Source organism: Chlamydotis macqueenii, chromosome 1 (genome assembly GCF_036417535.1).
Source record: "Chlamydotis macqueenii isolate bChlMac1 chromosome 1, bChlMac1.mat, whole genome shotgun sequence".
NCBI classification, from domain to species: domain Eukaryota; kingdom Metazoa; phylum Chordata; class Aves; order Otidiformes; family Otididae; genus Chlamydotis; species Chlamydotis macqueenii.
This window is the reverse complement of record NC_141556.1, coordinates 1339724-1365104: the sequence shown is the minus strand read 5'-3', so window position 1 is coordinate 1365104 and position 25381 is coordinate 1339724. Positions and strand designations below refer to the sequence as shown.

Genomic DNA, 25381 nt, shown 5'->3' with positions numbered 1-25381 from the left:
GTGAAGCGGAGCCCGAGATATTGCTCCTCACCGAAAGGGAAAAGAAAAATAAATAAGAGGAGCGTGATCGTTCCAGCTCTTCCCGTTCTTTCCTGAGGATTTTCCACGGACGGCTGGGGAAATTAATTGGGTTTTGGGCACCGAGGAGCTGAGCGGGCGACGCCTGGGTCGCCGAAGGGAGGAGGTTTGTCCCGCAGGACCTTAAAACTCACCGACCTCTTCCCCGAAGGAGTTGGGGGGAGACGCTGTTGGGGGAAAAAAGGGTCTGTGGGGAGCGGGAGCGTCCCGAACCCCGGCACCGAGGATGGAGGGGACGCTGGCCCAGCCTCGTCCCCGTCCGTAATAAAACATCCCCGCGGGAGGAATCTCCTCCGTCGGAGCCGGCTCAGCCACGCCGAGGGTCTCCGGTCCCACGTCACGCGTGCGAGCGCTGCTGCGGGCCGCCACGCGCCTTCGTTCCCGGCTGCGGTTTCCCTGCCGGCGGCGTCGGGCGGGGAAACCCGGGGCGGCGGCTGGCAGCCGCTGCGCCGCACGGCTCCGTCCCACGGCCGGAGGAAAATCCTCCGGAAAATCCCCCGGAGCCGAAACGCTGGGAATTAAGAACGAGTTGCGCTGGATTTGTCCCGTGCCGGGCGTTTCATCCCTTTTAACGAGGATGTTTTAATCACAGCCCTGAGCGACGGGCTCTGACAGTTGCTTCCCATTTTTCCCGCTAGAGCAAAGAGCCGGTTCCGTCTTCCGAGCCCCTCTGGGGGAAGACGTGGTGTTTCCCAGGATAAATGCTTTTTTTTTTCTGCCTAAAAAACCCCAAACCAGGCTTTTTTGTCCCTGTGTGCCAAATCAAGGGGTTTTTTGTTGCCACAGGGGATGCGAGGGGGTCAGGACGTCTCCCGTCGTTTCCAAAATTAAATATTTTAGCTTTTTGTTTCAAAGCTTAGGAGCAGCTGCTTCGATGCATTCGTCTTTAAAAAAAAAAAAAAGAAATAAAATAAAGAGAAACATTTTGTTTTGCCACAGACGAACCGGCCGGCTTCCCGCCGCTCACCCGGCCCGGCGGCGGCGGAGCAGGAGCGGCCCGTCCTGCTCACCCAAAAAAAAAAAAATAAAAATCAGGAAAATGCGATTTTCACGCACCGATTCCACCCAAATTTCCGAGGGACCTGGTGTCCGGGCTCACCGAGCACCCCGACACCTCACTCCCAAGCAAAATTTAAAAAAAAAAAAGGAGAGTTTGTCCCCAAAAGCCCCTGTGGGACCCCGAAATTGGGGGGGCCAATTTGGGGATCTTTAAGGCGGCAGTGCCATCTGGTGGCAGAGGGCCCCCCCAGGCGCCCCCCGCTTTGCGGCCAAAAGCCGTCGAGCGTCCCCCCAAAACGTCCCCTCAGCTCCCGCAGGCGTTTCCCGCCCCTCGCCCCAGCCTTCCGCGGGGAAAACGGCCGGGACCGGGGTTTTAGAGCTGGTTAAAACCGGTTTTAAAGCTGGTTTTAAAGCGGCTGGAGGCCTTTTAGGAGAAAGGACAAAAAAACCCCGCGCCGTTTCGCCGCGCACCTCCCCAAAAAGCCCGCGGCAACCGTCGGCAATAGAAACTCGGCAGATTTAATACTGATACAGGAGGGTTTTCCTTTACACAGCGGAAAAAAAAATAAAAAAAATAAAAAAAAAAATGAACCCGTGGAGGTTTCCGGGATAGCGAGAAAGGCAGGAGCTACCAGGATTTCGTAAAGCCGCGCACGGGGATAACGGCCCGGTACGGACACCGGCAGCGACTGCGGTCCCCCCACGTCGGGGCTCGGCCGGGGCGCTGCGAATTGTTTGGGTTTTTGTTTTTTTTCCCTTAAAAAAAAAAAAATATATATATATATATATATATAAAACTTTGTTCAGGCAGCTGGTGCAGAAAGGCGACCCCGTCTCGCCTTGCGCATCCCAGGATTTTAAAGTTTTATTTCTTTTTTTTTTTTTTAATTTTTTTTTTTTTTTTAATCATGGCTCGGGGAGCTCCCGTGCGCCCCAACACGGCTCCCCGTCTCCCCACGGCCACGGCGGCGCCGGTTTGGGTCCGGTTCAGCTCTCCGGGGGAGCTGGAAGGCACTTGGGGACCCTAGAAAAAAAAACGGGTGCACCCAGAAAATAATTAAAAAACAAGAGGTGCGCCCCCGGGACGATGCTGCTGCTGCCGCCCCGTCGGGGGGGTCAGCTCGTCCCGCTCTCGGCCGCGGCACCCGAGCGGAGGCCGCGCCCGGCCGTGGCGCCTCGGTGCGCTAGAAAAAGATTAAAAAATAATAATAATAATAAAAAAAAATCCCTACTGGCACAAGTGTGTGGAAGCTCTACGTACCATCTAGCCGCGGGTGGGGGCACAGCACCTCGGGACAACGCTCGCCAAAATCCGCCCCGGCCTACGCTGGCCCGCTGTCCCGGGAGGGCCGCGCGCGGAAAAGCCAGCGCCCCCCTGGTCCTTAAATCCGCGCAGGACCCGGAGGCCGTTCCACCGGCGCTCCCCGGCTCCTCTCCCAGCGACGCCGCGGGGTGGGAAATCCCCGAAACTCCCTTCTGCCGGCGTCTTGCCGACGCTGGGACGCGCGGGGAGAAAAGCCGCCCTCCGAGAGGCGAAAATCGGCCGTGGCCCGGCCCGGCGGGACGGGGTGGGCTTCAGTGTCCCCTCGCGGGCCGGACGAGGATTCGGGTTTCACCCCAGCCGTCCCCGTCCCCTCGCAAGGTCTCGCCGGGCTTAAAAGTCCGAATCGGCGTCCAGCAGCTCCGCGTCCACCAGGTTGGTCCGGGAGTGGATGGGGGCCAAGGCGGCCCGGCGGCCCTGAGTCCTCGGTCCCCCGCCGCGGGGCAGGGTGCCGGGGTCGGGGGGCCAGAGCGGACCCCCGTTGCGCTGCCGGCGCCCGCCGCCGGGCCCGGGGCTCTCCTCCTCCTCCTCCGGGGAGCCGCTCTCGGGGCAGAACGGGTTGCTGACGAGGTGGACGACGTTGGCTCCGCGGCGGCCGCCCCACGGCCCCCCGGCGAAGGCGGCTTCGGGCTGCAGCCCCGGGAGGACGTCGGGGGCGAAGGCCACCAGGCAGGGCCGGGGGGGCAAGCGGGGCAGGCGAGGGACGGCGCTGGGGGGCTGGGGGGGCGCGAGGCGGCGTTCGGGATCGGGGCACACCTCCTCCTTCTTCTTCTTCTTCCTCCGTTTCTTCCTGCGGCCGCCGCGCTTCTGCGGCTCGGGGGAGACGTCGGCCTCCACCACCCAGAGGTTGGCCCTCTCCTCCGGCGGCACTGCGGGGCGGAGCGGGGCGGGTGAGAGCGGGCACGTCCCACCCCGCCAGCCCCCCGACACCCCTCAGCCCGGCCCCCCCCCCCCCCCCCCCCCAAAATGCCCCACGCGGTCCCCAAGGACTTGCCAGGCGTCGCCACGGGTGTCACGGAGACGTCCTGCGGCAGGATAGCCCCTCTCCTGGCCACCATCTTGGTGACGTGCTGGGCCCACGCCGAGGACACGTCGGCCGACGGCTCGTTGATGTCGAAGGCTAAACCGGCTGCAACGACAACGGGGGAGCCCCCGTCAAGGCGGGGGACGGAGGGGACCCCGGGGGTGCCGCCGAAACGTGTCCCCCCCCTCCCACGAGCACGTACCCACGGGGCCGTCGTGCGAGACGGTGTGCATGCTGAAGGACAACTCCTGGCCCGGGTCGCGCAGCAGCTCTTTGCGCTTGGAGAAGGCTTTGGCGATCATCTTGCTCTTCTTGATCCTCTTGGGCTGGTCATCGCTCTGCCCCGTCAGCCTGGGGACACGGCGGGTCAGCGCGGGGACGCGGGGCGGCGCAGGGGACGCAGAGCCCCCCCGGGGACAGAGGTGTCCCATGACACCCACAAAGCGGGAGAGGCCACCCCCTTCCCCAACCACCGTCTGCCGCGAGCCCACAACTCCTCCAGCTGACGGACAAAACCCCGGGGAGGACCTTCCAACGTTTCGGGACAGAAAGGGTCCCGCAGGGGTGAGGTGACGTCCCCCGGGGTCCCACCTGCACCAGGTGCGCTTCCAGATGAGGAGGGTGGCCTTGGTCCAGACCCAGGTGCTCATGGAGACGCCGGTGCCGAACATGGCGAAGAGGTTGATCTTCTCCACCAGCAAGCTCGGCCGGTTCTTGATCTCGCACTCCGGGATGGGCTTGTTGGTCTGCGTGGCGATGGTGACGTTGGCCTCGCACCTGCGGGGACAGGCGCGGGACGGCGGCCGTTAAGGACGGGGACGCCCAACGACGCCCCCGCAGCTCTGCAGGGCGGAGATGAGGTGGCCACGCTGGCCGGGGGACCCGCCGCCAGCGTCCCGCTCGCCCTCCCGTCCCCGTCCCGCTCACAGGACGTATTCCCGAAAGCTGCGCTCCCACTCCGCCTGGTTGAAGAAGTCGTAGAAGTGGCAGCCGAAAGTGATGAAGACGAAGCCGAAGGCCAAGAAGCCGAAGATGCCTGGAAGAGAAGCGAGACGTCCCCGGTTTAGCCGGATCCCAGGACAAAGACGTTCCACCAGTGCTGTGCCGCCGTCACGACAGCTCTGTCCCCCCGCTGCAGCCACCCCCGGGAAGGTGGGACGCGGCTGTCCGGGTCCAGGGGACAAAGCGTCCCCGTTCCCACTCAAATTCCGAGGGAATCGGCGCCGGCGAGGCCCCGCTTACCCAGGCGCAGCATGGTCTCGTTGATCTTGCTGGCCGCCTTCTCGCTCAGCAGCCCGGGGTGGTTGCTCTTGATGGAGAAGAGCGTCATGACCCCTGCGGCGGTGGGACGAGGTGGTCAGGGGGGCGAGGGGGGTGACACACACACCCACGGCGTCCCCGTCCCCGCGGCGAGCCCGCGCCTACCCCGGATGAGGAAATAACCCCCCACGATGAGGACGAGGCCGATGGGCGCCAGGACGAAGCCGGCCCGGTAGCGATAGTTCTTGTAGCCCACGAAGCAGATGCCGCTGACGGAGTCACCGTCCACCTGGCAGAGACGGGGACAAGGAGACGGGGTCGGGGGGTCAGCTGGCTGCGGCCACCCCTCCCCGCGCAACGTCCCCCCGGCAGGCCGCGGGACCGCGGTCCCGGTTACCTGCGCCACGGCCAGGATGGCCACGGTGAGGACGAAGGGGATGGACCAGGTGATGAGGTGGAAGTAGGAGGTCTTGCCCAGCAGCGGTTGGTAGGTGGTGCCCAGCGCCTTGAAGGAGGTGTGCCAGGCGTAGGTCAGCATGACGAACCAGATGACGCCCGACATCAGCGAGTAGTAAACGATGACGAAGATGATGACGCAGGAGAGCGTCTCGTTGGAGCTACGAGGGGAGGCGAGACAGAAGCGTCACCAGCCCTCCCCGGGGAGGAACGGGGTCTCTCCTACCCCGAGAGCGGAGCGTCCTCCGTGCTCCAAGAGGCCAGGAACGCCCCCCCACCCCCAAGAGCCTCCCTCAGTCCCGGGGGACGTGGCGGGACGGGGACGAAGGTGACAACGTACGTGGGTTCCCCCAGGCGCATGGTGCCGTCGGCCCGGCACACGATCTCGTCGCGGGCGCCGTCCATGAACTGCGCCAGCCAGCCGATGCTGCCCACGAAGAAGCAGGCGTTGACGTAGAAGAGGATGACGGCGGGGTAGCGGTTGGAGTTCCTCCAGTCGGCGACGAACGTGGCCTGCAAAGGGAACGGCTCGGCGCCCGGTCCCCTTTCGGGGACGCCTCCCCACGTGCGCACACGTCCCCTCCCCACCGCCCCGCGTCTCACCAGGGTGAAGAAGGTGCAGAAGATGGTGACGGAGCTGAAGGCGGCGATGTAGACGTGCATCTCGCGGTGTTCCTTCTCGGTGAAGAGCGGGTTCTGGCACTGGATGCCGCAGCCCTCCACGTCCTCGTACCAGCTCTTGGGGTTGTCCGTCCTCACCAGCGGCGCCTCGCACTGCCCCGAGCTGTTGAACTTGATGTTCTGCACCTCGTTCTGCCGGAAAACGGGGCGTGAGGAGGAGGAGGGCGGCGAGGAGGAGGAGGAGGGCGGCGAGGAGGAGGAGGAGGGGGAGGAGGGCGGCGAGGAGGAGGAGGAGGAGGGCGAGGAGGGCGACGAGGAGGAGGAGGAGGGCGGCGAGGAGGAGGAGGAGGAGGAGGAGGGCGACGAGGAGGAGGAGGAGGAGGGCGAGGAGGGCGACGAGGAGGAGGAGGAGGAGGGCGAGGAGGGCGGCGAGGAGGAGGAGGAGGGCGGCGAGGAGGAGGAGGAGGAGGAGGAGGGCGACGAGGAGGAGGAGGAGGAGGGCGAGGAGGGCGACGAGGAGGAGGAGGAGGAGGGCGAGGAGGAGGAGGGCGAGGAGGGCGACGAGGAGGAGGAGGAGGAGGGCGACGAGGAGGAGGAGGAGGAGGGCGACGAGGAGGAGGGCGAGGAGGGCGACGAGGGCGACGAGGAGGAGGAGGAGGAGGGCGAGGAGGGCGACGAGGAGGAGGAGGAGGAGGGCGACGAGGAGGAGGAGGAGGAGGGCGACGAGGAGGAGGAGGAGGAGGGCGAGGAGGGCGACGAGGAGGAGGAGGGCGAGGAGGGCGAGGAGGAGGGTGACGAGGAGGAGGAGGGCGACGAGGAGGGTGACGAGGAGGAGGAGGAGGAGGAGGGCGACGAGGAGGGCGACGAGGAGGAGGAGGAGGGCGAGGAGGGCGACGAGGAGGAGGAGGAGGGCGAGGAGGGCGACGAGGAGGAGGAGGAGGGCGAGGAGGGCGACGAGGAGGAGGAGGAGGGCGAGGAGGGCGACGAGGAGGAGGGCGAGGAGGGCGACGAGGAGGAGGAGGAGGGCGACGAGGAGGAGGAGGAGGGCGACGAGGAGGAGGAGGAGGGCGACGAGGAGGAGGAGGAGGGCGACGAGGAGGAGGGCGACGAGGAGGAGGAGGAGGGCGACGAGGAGGAGGGCGACGAGGAGGAGGGCGACGAGGAGGAGGGCGAGGAGGGCGAGGAGGGCGCCCCGTCGCGGGGGGAGGGGAGGGCGGGAATTGGGGCGCGCGCGCCGTACCGGACAGCCCTCGGGGAAGCGGTCGTGCGTGCACTTGAGGAAGTCGGGCCAGCCGCGCTCGCGCTCCACGATGGCGCAGGGCGCGCGGGTGGCCTGGCAGAGCGTCTGGCTGGGCAGCTCCACGCGCCCGTCCTCGCACTTGGGCATGTAGACGGCGCAGAGCAGCGGCTGGATGACGTCCCAGCAGCGCGGGGCGTTGCGCAGGCCTGCGGGGACAGCGCCGGCACCGCGGGGGGCGCGGGCAGCGCCGGCGGGACCCCGCTACAGCGCCGCCGCCGCCGCGCCCGGGCCCCCGCTACGGCGCTCTCCCTCCAGACTGCACCCAGCGCCAGGCGCCCGGCTGCGCGGCGCCCGTCCCTGCTCCCCCGCTATACAGCTCCCCCGTCCCTGCTCCCCCGCTATACAGCTCCCCCTCTGTCCTGCGCCCGTCCCTGCTCCCCCGCTATACAGCTCCCCCGCTATACAGCTGGCCATACTGTGCCCGTCCCTGCTCCCCCGCTATACCGCTCCCCCTCTGTCCTCTGCCCGTCCCTGCTCCCCCGCTATACAGCTCCCCCATCCCTGCTCCCCCGCTATACAGCTCCCCCTCTGTCCTCTGCCCGTCCCTGCTCCCCCGCTATACAGCTCCCCCGCTATACAGCTGGCCATACTGTGCCCGTCCCTGCTCCCCCGCTATACAGCTCCCCCTCTGTCCTGCGCCCGTCCCTGCTCCCCCGCTATACCACTCCCCCTCTGTCCTGCGCCCGTCCCTGCTCCCCCGTCCCTGCTCCCCCACTATACAGCTGGCCATACTGTGCCCGTCCCTGCTCCCCCGCTATACCGCTCCCCCTCTGTCCTGTGCCCGTCCCTGCTCCCCCGCTATACAGCTCCCCCATCCCTGCTCCCCCACTATACAGCTCCCCCTCTGTCCTCTGCCCGTCCCTGCTCCCCCGCTATACAGCTCCCCCTCTGTCCTGAGCCCATCCCTGCTCCCCCGCTATACAGCTCCCCCTCTGTCCTCTGCCCATCCCTGCTCCCCCGCTATACCGCTCCCCCTCTGTCCTGCGCCCGTCCCTGCTCCCCCGCTATACCGCTCCCCCTCTGTCCTGCGCCCGTCCCTGCTCCCCCGCTATACAGCTCCCCCGCTATACAGCTGGCCATACTGTGCCCGTCCCTGCTCCCCCGCTATACAGCTCCCCCGCTATACAGCTGGCCATACTGTGCCCGTCCCTGCTCCCCCGCTATACCGCTCCCCCGCTATACAGCTGGCCATACTGTGCCCGTCCCTGCTCCCCCGCTATACAGCTCCCCTTCTGTACTGTGCCCGTCCCTGCTCCCCCGCTATACCGCTCCCCCTCTGTCCTCTGCCCGTCCCTGCTCCCCTGCTATACCGCTCCCCCTCTGTCCTCTGCCCGTCCCTGCTCCCCCGCTATACAGCTCCCCCTCTGTCCTCTGCCCGTCCCTGCTCCCCCGCTATACCGCTCCCCCGTCCCTGCTCCCCTACTATACAGCTCCCCCTCTGTACTGTGCCCAACTCCAGGATCCCTCTATACTGTACTGTCTCCCGCTATACTGCTCCCCTCTATACTGCACTCACCCCCAGGCCCCTGCTATACTGCTCCTCTGTTCTGCACCCACCCCTAGACCCCTGCTATACCACCCCCCCTCTGTACTGTGCCCGTCCCTGCTCCCCTGCTATACCGCTCCCCCTCTGTACTGTACTCAACTCCAGTACCCTGCTATATTGTACCCAAACCCAGTCCCCTGCTATACAGCTCCCTCTCTACACTGTACCTGTCCCCTGTCCCCCCCTACACTGTAACCACCCCCAGGCCCCTGCTATACAGCTCCCCCTCTATACCGCACCCATCTCCCACCCCTGCTATACAGTTTTCTAGACTGTACCCATCCCGTCCCCCACTATACTGCTCCCCTCATACAGTTTTCTGTACTGTGCTCATCACCCGCCCCTGTTATACAGCTCCCCCTCTATACTGTACCCACCCCCTGCCCTCACTATACAGCTCCCCTCTATACCGTACCTATCTCCACGCCGCTGCCATAGTTTTCTATACCATCCGCATCCCCAGGCCCCTGCTATACAGCTCCCCCTCTATACTGCACCCGCTCCCAAGCCCTTGCTACACAGTTCTCTATACTGCACTCACCCCCACTCCCCTGCTATACCGCTCCCCTCTGTACTGCACCCACCCCCAGCCTCCTGCTATAGTCTTCTATACTGCGCCCGCTCCCTGCCCCCCACTATACTGCTCCCCTATACCGCTCTGCACTGTACCCCCCCCAGCCCCCTGCTATACAGCTCCTTCTCTATACCGTACCCACCTCCAGTCCCCTGCTATACTGCTCCCTCGCTATACAGTACCCATCTATACAGCTCCCCTCTGCACTGCACCACCCCCCCAGCCCTCTACTGTACAATTTTCTATACCGTACCCATCTCCAGTGCCCTGCTATACTGCTCCCCTCTATACAGCCCCCTGCTATAGTCTTCTATACTGCGCCCGCTCCCTGCCCCCCACTATACTGCTCCCCTATACCGCTCTGTACTGTACCCCCCCAGCCCCCTGCTATACAGCTCCTTCTCTATACCGTACCCACCTCCAGTCCCCTGCTATACTGCTCCTCGCTATACAGTACCCATCTATACAGCTCCCCTCTGCACTGCACCCACCCCCAGCCCTCTACTGTACAGTTTTCTATACCGTACCCATCTCCAGTGCCCTGCTATACCGCTCCCCTCTATACAGCCCCCTGCTATAGTCTTCTATACTGCGCCCGCTCCCTGCCCCCACCATACTGCTCCCCTATACCGCTCTGTACTGTACCCCCCCCAGCCCCCTGCTATACAGCTCCTTCTCTATGCTGTACCCATCTCCACTCCCTGCTATACTGCTCCCTCGCTATACTGTACCCACCCCTACCCCCCACTATACCACTCCCCTCTGTACTGCGCCCACACCCCAGCCTCCTGCTATACGGTTTTCTATACTGTACCCACGCTCTGTCCCCCACTATACCACTCCCCTCTGTATACCCACCCCCAGCCCCCTGCTATAGTCCTTCTATACTGCCGCCCACTCCCTGGCCCCCCCATACTGCTCCCCTATACCGCTCTGTACTGTACCCCCCCAGCCCCCTGCTATACAGCTCCTTCTCTATACCGTACCCACCTCCAGTCCCCTGCTATACTGCTCCCTCGCTATACTCAGTACCCATCTATACAGCTCCCCTCTACACTGCACCCACCCCCAGCCCCCTGCTATAGTCTTCTATACTGCGCCCGCTCCCTGCCCCCACCATACTGCTCCCCTATACCGCTCTGCACTGTACCCCCCCCAGCCCCCTGCATACAGCTCCTTCTCTATGCTGTACCCATCTCCACTCCCCTGCTATACTGCTCCCTCGCTATACTGTACCACCCCCTGCCCCACACTATACCGCTCCCCTCTGTACTGCGCCCACCCCAGCCTCCCGCTATACTGTTTTCTATACCGTACCCACGCTCTGTCCCCACTATACCACTCCCCTCTGTATACCCACCCCCAGCCCCCTGCTATAGTCTTCTATACTGCGCCCACTCCCTGCCCCCACCATACTGCTCCCCTATACCGCTCTGTACCCCCCCAGCCCCCTGCTATACAGCTCCTTCTCTATGCTGTACCCATCTCCACTCCCTGCTATACTGCTCCCATCGCTATACTGTACCCACCCCCTGCCCCACACTATACCGCTCCCCTCTGTACTGCGCCCACCCCCAGCCTCTCCCGCTATACGGTTTTCTATACCGTACCCACGCTCTGTCCCCCACTATACCACTCCCCTCTGTATACCCACCCCCAGCCCCCTGCTATAGTCTTCTATACTGCGCCCGCTCCCTGGCCCCCACCATACTGCTCCCCTATACCGCTCTGTACCCCCCAGCCCCCTGCTATACAGCTCCTTCTCTATACTGTACCCATCTCCAGTCCCTGCTATACTGCTCCCTCGCTATACAGTACCCATCTATACAGCTCCCCTCTGCACTGCACCCACCCCCAGCCCCCTGCTATACTTTTCTATACTGCGCCCACTCCCCGTCCCCCACTATACCGCTCTACACCGTACCACCCCCACTCCCCGCTATACCGCCCCCCCCCCCCCCCCACCCAAGTGCTCCCCGGGCCCCAGCCCTCCCCCACCCCGCTATACCGCGCTGGGCCTGCACCCCCGTCCCGTCCCCGTCCCCGTCCCGTCCCGTACCGGACCAGAGCAGCAGCTTTCCGTGAGCCTCCTCCTGCGAGGCGGAGTCGGCGGCCAGCAGCGTGGAGGTGGCGGCGTAGGGCAGCGCCGAGCCCAGGCAGGCACCGTACCGGAGGCGTTCGCAGGGCGCGGGCCGGCGGCAGCGCTCGGGAACGGCGGAGGAAGAGGAGGAGGAGGAAGAGGAGTTGAGGAACGGAGGGGAGAGCGGGGCGGCGGCGGCCGCCGGGCAGCGTCCCAGCGCCAGCGCCGTCCCCAGCGCCAGCGCCCACCGCCACCCCGCCGCCCCTCCTCCGCCATCCCGGCCGGCCCTAGGCGGGCGGCCCGGCCCCCGCCATGCCCCGGCGGCCCTAGGCGGGCGGCCCGACCCCCGCCATGCCCCGACGGCCTTTGTTGAGCTCGCCGGGAGCGGAGCGGGGCCGCTCCTCCTCCTCCTCCTCCTCCTCTTCTTCCTCCTCCTCCTCCTCCCCCCCCCCGGCGCGGCCCGCCATGGCCTCGCGCCCCCGCCAGGGCGGGCTGAGGGGAGGCGGCGCGCGGGAGGAGCGGAAAGGGGGAGGCGGCGGGGGGGGGCGGCCCGTTTCTGAGGGAAAAAGTGGCTTTTTGTGAGGAAAAAGTTACTTTTTTTTTTTTTTTTTTTTGGAAGGGGCAGGGAGGGGGCGAGTTTTAAGGAGGGAAGAGGGGGGTTGAGAGGGGGCGCGATGGGGGAGGAGCGAAGAGGGCGGTTGGCCCGAGGCTGAGGGGGGAAGGTGGTTTTGGGGGAGATGTTGGGTTTTAGGGGGAAACGTTGGGTTTGTGAGGGAAAAAGTTAGGTTTTGTGAGGGGGAAAGTTGTTCTTTAGGCGGAAAATGTTGGGTTTGGGGAGGGGAAAGTTGTTCTTTACGGGGAAAATGTGGGTTTTGTGAGGGAATTGTTGGGTTTTGGGGGGAAATGTTGGGGGTTGTGGGGGAAAAGTCAGTTTTTAGGGGGAAAATGCCGGTTTGGGGGGGGGAAGAGTGATTTTTGGGAGGGGAAATGTTGGTTTGGAAGGGGAGGAGCCGCGTTTTTGGAGGAGAAAGGGTGTTTTTTTCGGAGAGAGTTGGATTTGGGGAGGAGGGTTGGGAGGTTTTGAGGGAGAGAGCCGGGTTTGGGGAGGGAAAAGTCGTTTTGAGGAGCAAAAGGTTCCTTTGGGGGTAAAGCTGCTTTGGGGCAGAGAGGTCACCTCACTGGAGGAGAAAAGTCGCTTTTTTAGGAGATAAGTCACTTTAGAGGAGGAAAGTTGGGGTTGGCAGGGGGAAGGAACTTTTTTTGACGGAGTAATCACTTTTGGGGAGAAAAAGTTACTTTTGGGGGACAAAAGGCACTTTAGTGGGAGATAGAAGTTTAATTTTGGGCAAAAAGTAGCTTTTTGGCGGGGGAGTTACTTTTTGAGGACATACTTTTTGGAGGACAAAAGTTGCTTTTGGGGAAGAGAAGTCACTTTGGGGGAACAAAAGGCACTTTATAGGGAGAAAAAAGTTTATTTTTGGGGGGAAAAGTCACTTTTTGAGGGGGAAGTCACACTGGGGGGAGAAGTCACTTTTGGGAGAAAAAAAGTTGCTTTTTGTGGACTAAAGTAACTTCTAGGGGGGAAAAAAAAGTTGCTTTTGGGTACAAGAGTCACTTTTGAGGGGAGAAAAGTTGCTTTTTGAGAAGAAAAGTCACTTTTAGGCGAAGAAGAGTCACTTTTTTGAGGGGAAAGTCACTTTGGGGGGACAAAAGTCCTTTTGGGGCAGAGAAAAGTTGCTTTTTGGGGACAAAAGTCACTTTTTTGAGGGAAAAGTCACTTTTGGGGGAGGAGAAGTCACTTTTGGGGGACAAAAGTCCCTTTGGGGCGGAGAAAAGTTGCTTTTTGGGGACAAAAGTCACTTTTAGGGGAAGAAAAGTCACTTTTTCGAGGGGGAAGTCACTTTTGGGGAGAAGAACTCCCTTTTTGGGGATGAGTCGCTTTTAGGGGGAGAAAAGCTGCTTTTTGAGGACAAGAATTACTTCAGGGAAGAGAAAAGTTGCTTTTTGGGAAGAGGAGTCACTTTTTTGGGGGAGCAAAAGTGACTTTTTGGTGACAAGTCACTTTTGAGGGGAGAAGCCACTCTTGGGAGAGACCTTGCTTTTTAGGGGAGACATAGCTCTTTTGAGGAGAAGTTTTAGGGAGACAAGTAACTTTTGGGTGGGAGAAGTCACTTTTTAGGGGGAAGTGTCGTTCTTCATCACTTTTGAGGGGAAAAACTTCGTTTTTTTTGGGCGAGGAGTCACATTTTGAAGGGGCGAGGTTGCTTTTTGGGGAAAGAGAAACTGCTTTTTGGGGAGAGAAGTTCTTTGGGGGGGTACTTTTTCAGAAGTTGCTCTTTTGGACGGATAAATCTTTTTTTTTTGAGGGGGAAAAGTCATCCTTTGGGGCACAGAGGGGAGAGTTTTGGGGCAGTTTTCCCACAGCACCCAGCCGGTGATGCCGGAGGGGACCGGGGGCAGCCGGGAGCTGGTCCTTGGCTAACGCTGGGGCAGGATGGGGCCACCTCGGTCCACGAGAACCCCGTGCCCCCCTGGCCAAAAGCCGTGGGGGGGACACAGAGGGGACAAAATCGGGGCAGGGAGGCGGCAGAGGGGCCCGGTTGAGCCTCGGAGCCTCCCGGCCGCACACAAAGAGCCGGGCGCTGGGCCGCATCCCGACTCCCTCTGCGGCGGGGCGGTGCGGCGGGACCACCCAGCCTGAGGAGAAAAAAAAAAAAAAAATTAAAAAAGCCAAAAAAAAATTCCCTAAAACTCCACCCCCAGTTTGCGACCGCTCCGAAAAGCGGCAGCGAGGCCGGGGCCCGCGGTGCCGGGGGGCAGCGGCAGCCCCTCCAGCTCACGGCTTTGCACCCCAAAGTTTTGCAGCTCTTCCCCAGGGCAGGAAAGGGGGGGGAATTCCGGGAATCAGCAAGGCAGCAAACACCTCCCCAAGCTGGGGGATTCTCTGCTGTCTACTAGCTGGCTGTGCTACCCCTCGCCCCCTTCTCTCCCCCCTTTTTTTGGGGGCATTAACGTTTGTTTTTCTCCCGCAGCCGGCCCCCAGCAGCGCAGCGCTGTTGAGATGACGGTGGCACTGCACGGGAAGGGGCTGGCCCGACCATGTCCCCACCGAACCGCGGCGTTGTCCCCCGCCCCGCTGATCGAGCGGGGCCCCCACCGGGCTCGGCGCGGCGGAGATCGCGGGGCTCCGGCCTCCTCTCGCTTTATTCTCCGTGAAAGCAAAAGGAAACGCCGCGGCCCGGCACGAGAGGGGACGCGGGGCTGTGCCCGTCCTCGGCGCCCTTCCTCCTCCTTCCAGAGCGGACGCGCGGGGCTCCCGCTCCCGGTGGCACCGGGACGGAACCGGCGGGGCGCGCGGCGCCCAGCGACAGGGCGGACGTCCCCAATTTGTCACCCTTCACGGGCGAAGGCGGCCGGGCGCGCGCGTCGGGAGGACGGACGGAGATGGGAAGCGCATCCAAGAGCAAACCTGCTTCCCGGGTGACTCCTCAGTCTCCGAGGACGGACGCGCAGCCGTTCACCGGGGCCGGTCCAGCCCCCCGAAACGCGGCACGGTGCGGCGAACGCGGCACCTGCCCTCAAAGCCACGGCGTCCCCGCGCGTCCCTCTGCGGCCACCGCGCGCGGATCCGGGTGTCCGCAGCCCGCTCCGACCTCCCTCTTCTCCGCCAAAGCCCCTTCAGCTCTTCCTGCGGATCCGGGGTTTGGGAAAAATCGCCGTCGGGGTCCCGAGGAGCCAGCGCCGCGTCGCGCCGCGGGGCCGGCCGCGCCGGGGCTCAGTACCAGGGGTCTGCGCGGTGCTGCTGGTTGTAGAGCTGCAGCTTGACCTGGTCTCTGATCTGGTTGACGAGGATCTGAGCCAGCAGGATGCCCACCAGCTGCGGGAGAGGAAGAGGAAGGCGCTGAAGAACGCGGGGCCCGGCTTTCGCCCCGCTCCCGCCCCAAATCTGCGTTTCGCCGTCAGACCCGGCGTTCGGGCGGCTCCCAAACGGGACGGCGAGCGGAGCGGAGCGGAGCTGCGGGACGGTCCCGTCTCCCTGCCGGGGCCCCCCCCCGCCCCACCCCCAGGTACCTGTGGGACCGCCAGCCCCAGAGCGACGCCCCCCAGCAGGAAGAGGTTGCTGTGGATCCAGTTGACCAACTTGTCGATGCAGCCGTTGGTGTAGATGAAGGCGCTGGCCTCCAGGTAGCCCATGGCCTGCATCCCGTGGCCACACATGGTGTTGATGACGGCCTGGGGGCGCGGGGGGGGACACACACACAGAAAACGCACCCAGATGGAGGTGGGGGGGGTCCCATAGGGCAACTGGGAGCTCTGGCCCTGGGTCCCCTTCCACCCTTGGTGTCCCCAGCTCCCAAAACGGACACCACCTGGGGTGGGGGGCAGCGTGGGCAGGGTCCCTGCCCCCACAGAGCCCCACCCCCCCCTCCACGCAGGGGGAATTCACCCAAACACCCCCAAACCCACTGGGTGCTGCGGGGTCCCGTACGCTGGGGGTGGTGGGGTTCCCTCTCCTGGGGAGGAGGAGGAAGGGTGGGGTGGGGATTGGGTTCTTCTCAGCCTGGAGAAGAGAGGTGCAGAGCAGGGGTCCCCCAAAACCACCCTGGGCGCCCCGAAGCCGGCGTCCTCACCTCGCCGGCGTGCCGCAGGCAGCAGGAGAAGGGCACGGAGCAGCGCTCCCGGCTGGGGTTGGCGGCCGTGCAGTTGAAGTACATGTTCTGGGACCAGTCCTTGTAGGAGACCCCTCCGCAGCAGCTGAACTGCGGGGAGGGGGCGCGGGGCGCTCACCGGGGGTTTTTGGGGGGGTTTGTTGTCTTTTATTATTTTTTTTTTTTCTCCTCCCTCCTCCCTTTCCCTTCTCATCCAGGTCTCCCCAACCGGGGCGTCACCGCATCCGGCGTCCCCCGCGGATTGAAGCCTGACCCACCACCGTCCCCGTTCCTCGAGGACGTCCCGTCCCGTCCCGTCCCGTTCCAGCCCGCACCTCCTTCTGCCCGAAATCGATGAGGTTCTGCAGGTCCAGGTCATCCCGGTAGTGCACGATGGCGCCGTTGATGATCTCGCTCACCTTCCCGCGCGCCTGCGACGGGGCGGGGCGGGGGGGACACACACACCGAGCAAGGACGTCGCCCGACGAGCTCGGGGCCGTCCGGCACCCCCCTGCGCCCCGTTTCGGCCGTACCTTATCGGAGAAGACGAAACCCAGCACGCCGGCCGCCAGCTGCAGGAGGAAGACGACGGTGAGGCAGGCGGAGAACTGCGGGCGAGAGGAGCGCGAGGGCGGTGAGGCGACGGCGGCGGGGACGCCGAAATGCGGCGGGGGCGGTGTCCCCCCACCCCGGGACTCACCGTCTGCAGCAGGCAGATGTTCTCCCGCAAGGAGCCCACGCAGCCGCAGAAGGTGATGAGGAAGGTGAGGACGCCCACCACGACGAGCAGGACGGCGGGGTCCACCGCCAGGCAGGCCAGCGCCGCCTCTGCCGCGGCAACGCGTCACCCGCAGCCCCCCCCCCCCCCGAAATCCGGCCGGAGCACCCCACCTCATCTCGGGATCCCGGCGGCACCGGCGATCCCCGAGCCCCCCCGCCCCGGCCTCACCTGCGTGCTTCAGCAGCCGGGCGTAGACCCCCACCGCCACCATCACCATGGAGATCATCTGCGCAGCGGGACGGGGGGCTTCTGAGACCCCCCCCCAAAGGTACCACCGCCCTCCCGCTCCGGGGGTCCCGCCTGCAGCCCTCCCCTGTGGAGCCGCTGCCTCAGTTTCCCCTCCTCGCCCCCCATTTCGGCGTCGGCGGTGGGACAGGGCCAAGGGGGAACGGTCCCGGGGGTGGGGACGCGGTTTGTCGGAAGCGAGAAGCTTCCTCAAAAAATGGGATTTCAAAATACGGAAGCAGCCCTCTGAAAAATCGTGATCGTCAGAAAAAAAAAAAAAACCCCAAAATCCCCTAAAAAGATTAAAAAACCACCAAAGCATAACCCCCCCAAACTGTAAAAAACCCTCAAGATGTAAAAAAAAAACGCAAAGTATTAAAAAAAAAAAAATACCAAAACCAAAAAAATAACTGCCACCAAAATATAATTAAAAACCCAAAACATAAAAAAATAAAACATAATAAAAACCCCAAAATATAAAAAAAAACCTTCACCAAAAGGGAATTAAAAACCCCAAAACATAAAAATTTCTCCCAAAGCATTAAAAAACAAAAATCCCCCAAAAAGAAAAATGCCCCCGAAATATTTAAACAAAAACGCCCCGAACCGCGGAAACCCCGCGGCTTCCCCACGCCAGGTGGCCCCGAGGGTGTGCCCCCCCACCCCAATTTGGGGGGGAACGGAGGAGGTTTGGGGGGGCAGCCACCCACGGGCGACACCATGAGGAAGGGGGACCCCTAAAAAATTGTCATGGGGGGCGGGGGGGAGGTCCTGGGATAGGGACAGGGCCTGGAGTGGGGGGGTCCCGGGGATCGGGGGGTCCTCGGGATTTGGGGGGAGAATCCTGGGGATTTGGGAGGGGAGTTTTGGGGATTTGGGGGGGTCCTGGCGATTCTGGGGGATTTCGGGGAGTGGGGGCGTGGGGGGTCCTGGGGATTTGGGAGTCTCAGGGATTTGGGGGGAGGTCCTGGGGATTTGGGGGGATCTCAGGGAGTGGGGGCGTGGGGGGTCCTGGGGATTTGGGAGTCTCAGGGATTTGGGGGGGGTCCTGGGGATTTGGGAGTCTCAGGGATTTGGGGGGGGTCCTGGGCATTTGGGAGTCTCAGGGATTTGGGGGGAGGTCCTGGGATTTGGGGGATCTCAGGGATTTGGGGGGGTCCTGGGGATTTGGGAGTCTCAGGGATTTGGGGGGAGGTCCTGGGGATTTGGGGGGATCTCGGGGATTTGGGAGTCTCAGGGATTTGGGGGGGGTCCTGGGCATTTGGGAGTCTCAGGGATTTGGGGGGAGAATCCTGGGGATTTGGGGGGATCTCAGGGATTTGGGGGGGGTCCTGGGCATTTGGGAGTCTCAGGGATTTGGGGGGAGGTCCTGGGGATTTGGGAGTCTCAGGGACTCGGTGGGGGGGGTCCTGGGGATCGGGAGGGATCGTGGGGATTTTGGGGAGGGGGGAGTCTTGGGCATTTGGGAGTCTCAGGGATTTGGGGGGGTTCCTGGGGATTTGGGGGGAGGTCCTGGGGATTTGGGGGGGGTCCTGGGCATCTGGGAGTCTCAGGGATTTGGGGGGATCTCGGGGATTTGGGAGTCTCAGGGATTTGGGGGGAGGTCCTGGGGATTTGGGGGGATCTCGGGGATTTGGGGGGGGTCCTGGGGATTTGGGGGGATCTCGGGGATTTGGGGGGGGTCCTGGGCATTTGGGAGTCTCAGGGATTTGGGGGGAGGTCCTGGGGATTTGGGGGGATCTCGGGGATTTGGGGGGGGTCCTGGGGATTGGGGGATCCCGAGGATTTGGGGGGGGATCTTGGAGATCGGGAAGGATCTCGAGGATTTGGGGAGGGTCCTGGGGATTTGAGGGGGATTTGGGGGGGAGTCTCAGGGGTTTGGGGGTCCCGTCACTCACCCAGAAGAGCAGGTTGAAGAAGAAGAGCACGTACTTCACCAGCGGGCTGACGAAGGAGAAATCTTCCCCGGGGGGCCCGGCGCCCCCCGCCGCCCTCCTCGCCATGGCCCGGCCGAGCCCCGCGGAACCGGACCCGGCGGAACCGGACCCGGCGAGCGCCGAGCCGAGGCGCGGACCCCGCAGCCCAGCCGGACCGCGTCCCGCCCCGCTCCCTCCCTCGCCTTCTCATTGGTCCGTCCGGCTCTCTCTACCTTCCCATTGGTGCCTCGCCCCATCACTCAGCCCGGCCCCCCCCCCCCCCCCGGGCGCGCGGTGTGGCGCTGCCGCACCTGTTCGTGGCGCCGCCTCCCCGTCTTAAAGGGCCAGCGCACCCGCGTTTGCAGGCGCGCGGCCCCGAATTTCCCCCAAATCGCCCCAATCGTGCTGTCCGTCCCCCGGAGACACCCCCCCCCCCCAGCCCCTGGGGCAGCTGGTTGCATTTCATAATGATAGTTTATAAATATAATTAAATTATAATCGTAATTGATTTGCGCCTCGGTGACAGCCCGTGGGAGGGACACGAGGGGACAGCAGGGACGTGGGACAGCCCTCATCCCACCTGGGGATATTGGAGATTGCCAAATATCTGACCCCAAATGCGCAGAAATCGCCCCAAAACCGGCAGTGCCAGCGCTGCACCCCCGGCGACCGCGCCGGCACGGGGAACCGAGAGCCCGAAACGCCGCAGTTCCCCTTTCCGCGCCGCAAACGGCGTAAAAATGAGTCGTTCCGGGGGATTTCTTCGGGTTTGCCTTTATTTTTGGGTGTCCGGCGGGACCCCCCCGAAGCCGGCGGCGAGGAGGAGGAGGATGGATCCTTCCTCCGTCACAACGCTCCCCTCCACGCTGCGTTCGTTCTCCTCGTTTACATTAATTATCGGCTCAGCCCGGGGCGCGAAGAAGCGAAAAGTCCCTTCCCGACCCGAATCTAAGCCTCAAATTTCGTATTTTTGCTGAATTTATTATTATTTATCTAAAATTTCAGGGTTCGTCGGGACTGGAAAGCCCCGGGGAGCGGCTGCCGCGCCAGCACGGCTCTTCCCGCCGGCAGCCGAGAACTTCGGGTGGAGGAACTGAAACCGAAAATCCCCTTCTTGCTTTTTGGGTCACCGAGGCACCGCGGTGGCGACGGCACCCAGCCCGCGTCACCGAGGAGCCACCACCTCGGTGACGGGTGCCACTTTGCTTTGGGTGCCTCTGGAAGAACCCCAAAAACACGGCGGTTGATGCCCGTGGATGTCTGGAGAGCTCACTTGGTGGGGTTGAACGTTCCCTGGGCCTCACGGAAATGCTTCTGCCGCAGCGATGGAGATGAAGGTGCCTCCGTTGGCCCGTGGATGCACCTCTACGTCCACCCATCAGATCTACGTTGTCATCCATCAGATCTACGTGTCTACCCATCAGATCTCCGTTGTCGTCCATCAGATCTCCGTTGTCGTCCATCAGATCTACGTATCCGTCCATCAGATCTCCATTGTCGTCCATCAGATCTCCATTGTCGTCCATCAGATCTACGTTGTCATCCATCAGATCTACGTGTCCACCCATCAGATCTCCATTGTCGTCCATCAGATCTCCATTGTCGTCCATCAGATCTCCGATGTCGTCCATCAGATCTACGTGTCCACCCATCAAATCTACGTGTCATCCATCAGATCCACGCGTCCACTTATGAAATCGGTACATCCAACCATCAGATCTACGTGTCCACCCGTCAGATCTGCGTTGTCCATCAGATCCGTTCATCAAATCTGTACGTCCACCGATGGGATCTACGTGTCCACCCAGGAGATCTACGTGTCTACCCATCAGATCTGCATGTCGTCCGTCCGATCTGAGTGTCCACCCGTCAGATCTACATGTTGTCCATCAGATCTACTTGTCCACTCATCAGATCTGTACATCCATCAACCAGATCTACGCATTGGCCCATCAGATCTGTACGTCCCCCATGAGATCTCCACATTGGCCCATCAGATCTGTACGTCCACCCACCAGATCTACGCATTGACCCATCAGATCTGTATGTCCACCCACCAGATCTACGCATTGACCCATCAGATCTGTACGTCCACCCACCAGTTCTACGCGTTGACCCATCAGATCTGTACGTCCACCCACCAGATCTACGCGTTGACCCATCAGATCTGTACATCCACCCACCAGATCTACGCATTGACCCATCAGATCTGTACGTCCACCCACCAGATCTACGCATTGACCCATCAGATCTGTACGTCCACCCACCAGATCTACGCATTGGCCCATCAGATCTGTACGTCCACCCACCAGATCTACACGTTGACCCATCAGATCTGTATGTCCACCCACCAGATCTACGCGTTGACCCATCAGATCTGTACGTCCACCCACCAGATCTACGCATTGGCCCATCAGATCTGTACATCCCCCACCAGATCTACGCGTTGACCCATCAGATCTGTACATCCCCCATGAGATCTATGCATTGACCCATCAGATCTGTACATCCCCCATGAGATCTACGCGTTGACCCATCAGATCTGTACGTCCACCCACCAGATCTACGCGTTGACCCATCAGATCTGTACGTCCACCCACCAGATCTACGCGTTGACCCATCAGATCTGTACATCTACCCACCAGATCTACGCGTTGACCCATCAGATCTGTATGTCCACCCACCAGATCTATGCATTGACCCATCAGATCTGTACATCCACCCACCAGATCTACTCATTGGCCCACCAGATCCATACGTGCCCTCACCAGACCCATGCCCCGACCCACCAGATCCCCACGTCCCCCCCCCGGCCTCCGCCTGGACGTGAGGCGTGTTCCTGGAGCTGCCCTGTGACAGCCGGGCGGGAAAGGGAAGGGAGAGCCACCAGCGTCCCCGTCCCGTGTGCCATAGTGGGTGTCACCAGGTCACCCACTCCGCATCCAGGTAAGGAGCTCTCCATGGCCACTGGTTCAAGCAATGGGAGGCCCTAACAGGGACCCCTGGGAGATCCCACCACCAAACCACACGCCCTCCCTGGCGATGGTGGCGTTTGTCACCTCCCACCGGCGCCATCCTCCCTGGGTCCCGTGATGACGGCAGAAAGTGGCTCTGCGATGCCACCGGGCAGGTCCCCATGGACATGTCCCCATGGATGTCTCCCTATGGATGTCACCCCATGGATGTGCCCCCATGGACATGTCTTCATGGGTGTGTCTTCATGGATGTCTCCCCATGGATGTCTCCCCACGGATGAGTCCCACAGACATGTCCCCATGGACGTGTCCCTCTGGATGTGTTCCCATGGATTTCTCTCCAAGTATGTGTCTCCTTGGATGAGTCCCATGGACATCTCCCCATGGGTGTCTCCCCCTGGATGAGTCCCACAGACATGTCCCCATGGGTGTCTCCTCATGGACGTGTCCCCATGGACATGTCCCCCTGGATGAGTCCCACAGACATGTCCCCATGGGTGTCTCCCCATGGACGTGTCCCCACGGTTGAGGTGGCCCCCAACCGCATCTTCCTCCACAGGGAGTCGTGCCACCGCCCCCAGGGCAGACCCCGCCACCTCTGCCCGTCCCCTGCCTGCGGCGGCCGTGTCCCACTCCCCTCCCTGCCCGCTCCCCACCCTGTCCCCCTGCCCATGTCTCCCCCCCCGGAAGGGGACACGGACCCAGGGTCCCCAGATCCCGCAGCCGGGCAGGGGACAGGGTGTCTGGGGACAGGGGACCCCGAAATGCCACTCTGCTCTCCCCAGCCCCGGTGCCACCAGGCTGGGGGTGACGGCACGGTCTCCTGTGGGAGCGGGATGGGGTGGGATGGGCTGGAGATTGGGGTGGGGTCCGGGACGGGGACAGGGATGCGGGTGATGCCGAGGGTGGGGACGAGGATTGGGATGGGGACAGACACAACCCCCCGCCCCACCGGCCGCTCCGAGGGACCCTCGCACCCCATCCCTGCCCGGGGACCCCCAGGAACTGAGACTCCTCAGGTCACCCAAGGCCACCGCTCCTCCTCCTCCTCATCATCCTCATCCTCATCCCCCACCGAGGCAGCCAGGCGTCCCCGCGAGGGTCCAGGAGACCTCCTGCTTGGGACCTCCATCAGTGACGCTCGTTTTGGGTGGGTAACGAGTTATTTTTTACACTTTTTTGGTGCAGAGCTGCGGGCGGGTGCAGGACATCGGCTCCTGGACGGTCACCTGGGGTCGAGGTCTCCACCGGGGGGGGTCCCACCAAAGCAGGTGGGGGCGGGGGCTCTTGCCCGCCCCGAAATCGCCGGAGGTTCAGCTCACGGGTTCCTGGGTCCCACCAGACGCAAGTGGCTTTGCTTCCGCTAATTTATTTATTAAAATTCCCGTTAATTACTCTTGCTCTTAGTGATTGTTGCTGTCTACGACCACTACAGCATGAGACACGTTAGTATTAGTAATTATTTGTGGTAATATTAGTGGAAATAATGCAGATTAATAGCAATAATGGAGATTATTAATAACGATGCAGATTACTATTAGCAATTACTATCACTAATTACCATTAGCAACCTGTAATTCATTACGGATCACCGTAAATTACTAGCGATGAGTAACGCGAGAGGGCATTAGTAGTTACTACAAAATTACTACCAGAAAATAAAACATAGCTTTAATATTTTAAAGATACGATCGATTAATTGCTATTTATTCCAAATTACCCCTCATAAAGCAACACGGGTACTCGCGATTAATTACTTCGGTGATTAATTCCTTAGCTCTGGGTTGAATTTTGAGCTGTCACCACCATTTTGAGGGAGGGGACGCCGACCAGAGGGACCTGGGCAAGGTCGAGAGGTGGGTCCGTGAGAAACTCACGGGGTCCAACCAGGCCGAGGGCAAGGTCCTGCCCGTGGGTGGGGGCGATCCCGGCACAAATCCCGGCCGGGCGGGGAACGGATGGAGAGGAACCCCGAGGAGAAGGACTGGGGGTGCTGGTGGGCCAGAAGCTCAACGTGAGCCGGCAACGTGCGCTGGCGGCCCAGAAACCAACGGCGCCCTGGGCTGCATCAAGAGGAGCGTGGCCAGCAGGTCAAGATGGTGGGCCACCAGCTTTGCCTGGAGTCGTCACGGTGTTGGCCAAGTGAGCACCGTGGGTTGGAAGAGCAACTGAGTTTCATTAAGGGCTGAATGTAATTGGAGAGTCGTTAACAGAGGTCCGTGAGGACCGTCAGGAGCCGGTCTTTGTCTACCCCGCGTAAATTGAGCGTGATTGCAGCGCGCAGTGTAATTACCGCGGCTCCTCTTCCCCGCCCGGGGCCGCGTTCGTGCCTCGAGGCTCCGGAACGCTTCGGAAGGCTGCGCTCCGTAATTTGGGGTGCCGGGCAGTAATTACGCCTAACGAGGTGGATACCAGGATGCTTTGGGGGCAGGTTCTGCTGACCACCCAAATTCGGCGTCCGACGGCGGTGAAGGAACCCGTAACTGTGTCACCCGCCGGAGAAATCTGGTGCTGCTGGTTGCCCGCGTTGGTTTTGACTCCGGGCTCGTTGCCAAACAAGCGATGGGGATGAGGAATAAGTTTGGAGCAAGGATCCAGGGAAGACATCCCGGGTAAGAGGCAGTGCGGCTGTCCACCGCCCGCAAACGAGATGTTCCTCTTCCTGGTGGTTGTTGAGCATCTTCCATGTGGTGCTCCAAAGCGGCGTTTGGAAGGAGAACCAGGATGATCAACCGGGACAGTTCGTCCCACTGTCCGCGTCCTGACAAAGATGTTGAACAGGGCCGGGCCCAACACGGACCCCTGAGGGACGCCACTCGTCACCGGTCTCCACTTGGACATCGAGCCGTTGACCAAAAACTCTTTGAGTATGGCCATCCAGCCAACTCCTTATCCACCGAGTGGTCCGTCCATCCAACCCACCTCTTTCCAGTTTAGGGAGAAGAATGTTGTGCGGGACAGTGTCCAAAGCTTTGCCCAAGTCCAGGTAGATGACGTTGGTTGCTCGTCCCTTGGCCGCCAACACCGTAACGTTGTTGTAGAAGGCCACCAAGTTGGTCAAGCACGATCTGCCCTTGGTGAAGCCACGTTGGCTGCCACCGACCACCTCCTTGCTCTCCATGTGCCTCAGCGTGGTTTCCACGGGCCTCAGCGTGGTTTCCACAGGCCGTAGCGTGGTTTCCACGGGCCGTAGCGTGGTTTCCACGGGCCGTAGCGTGGTTTCCATGGGCCTCAGCGTGGTTTCCACGGGCCGTAGCGTGGTTTCCACGGGCCTCAGCGTGGTTTCCACGGGCCGTAGCGTGGTTTCCACGGGCCGTAGCGTGGTTTCCACGGGCCGTAGCGTGGTTTCCAGGAGGATCTGCTCCGCGATCCCACCCGGCGTGAAGGCGAGGCTCCCGCCCTGCAGTCCCCCGGGTTTTCCTCATTTTCCTTTTTAAAACTGGGGCCGTTTCCCCTCTTCCAGTCCGCGGGAAGCCCACCGGACCGCCGCGACTTCCCAAATCCGCCGCCGTTATCCCACGGGAGACGGGGGGGCGTGGGGGCCAAGGGGACCCCGCGGCCTGGGAACACGGGTGG

General features: G+C 62.1%; 2 protein-coding genes across 3 annotated transcripts; both read right to left on the bottom strand.

The window, feature by feature from the left end:
- Positions 1–2360: 2360 nt before the first annotated feature.
- On the bottom strand, positions 2361–11632 carry SMO (smoothened, frizzled class receptor; the record flags this gene model as incomplete). Its single annotated transcript, XM_086739929.1, has 12 exons — positions 2361–3267; positions 3393–3527; positions 3625–3773; positions 4014–4199; positions 4350–4458; positions 4665–4757; positions 4848–4971; positions 5080–5299; positions 5479–5651; positions 5742–5951; positions 7000–7205; positions 11239–11632. Coding segments are annotated over 12 exons (2535 nt in total), but the record flags the coding sequence as incomplete, so codon positions are not given.
- A 3391-nt stretch (positions 11633–15023) lies between these two features.
- On the bottom strand, positions 15024–19025 carry TSPAN33 (tetraspanin 33). Of its 2 annotated transcripts, none has more exons than XM_086739928.1 (8): positions 18813–19025; positions 16858–16915; positions 16609–16736; positions 16442–16480; positions 16244–16339; positions 15891–16019; positions 15331–15492; positions 15024–15136 (listed from the first exon to the last, which is right to left on the bottom strand). In XM_086739928.1, the coding sequence occupies exons 1-8, from the start codon at positions 18915–18917 to the stop codon at positions 15035–15037; spliced, it is 819 nt and encodes a 272-aa protein (XP_086596054.1). In that variant the 5' UTR covers positions 18918–19025; the 3' UTR covers positions 15024–15034. The 2 variants fall into 2 exon arrangements, with proteins under 2 accessions (XP_086596054.1, XP_086596053.1); XM_086739927.1 differs by having other exon boundaries at positions 16442–16516; positions 18813–19023.
- Between the last annotated feature and the right edge of the window lie 6356 nt (positions 19026–25381).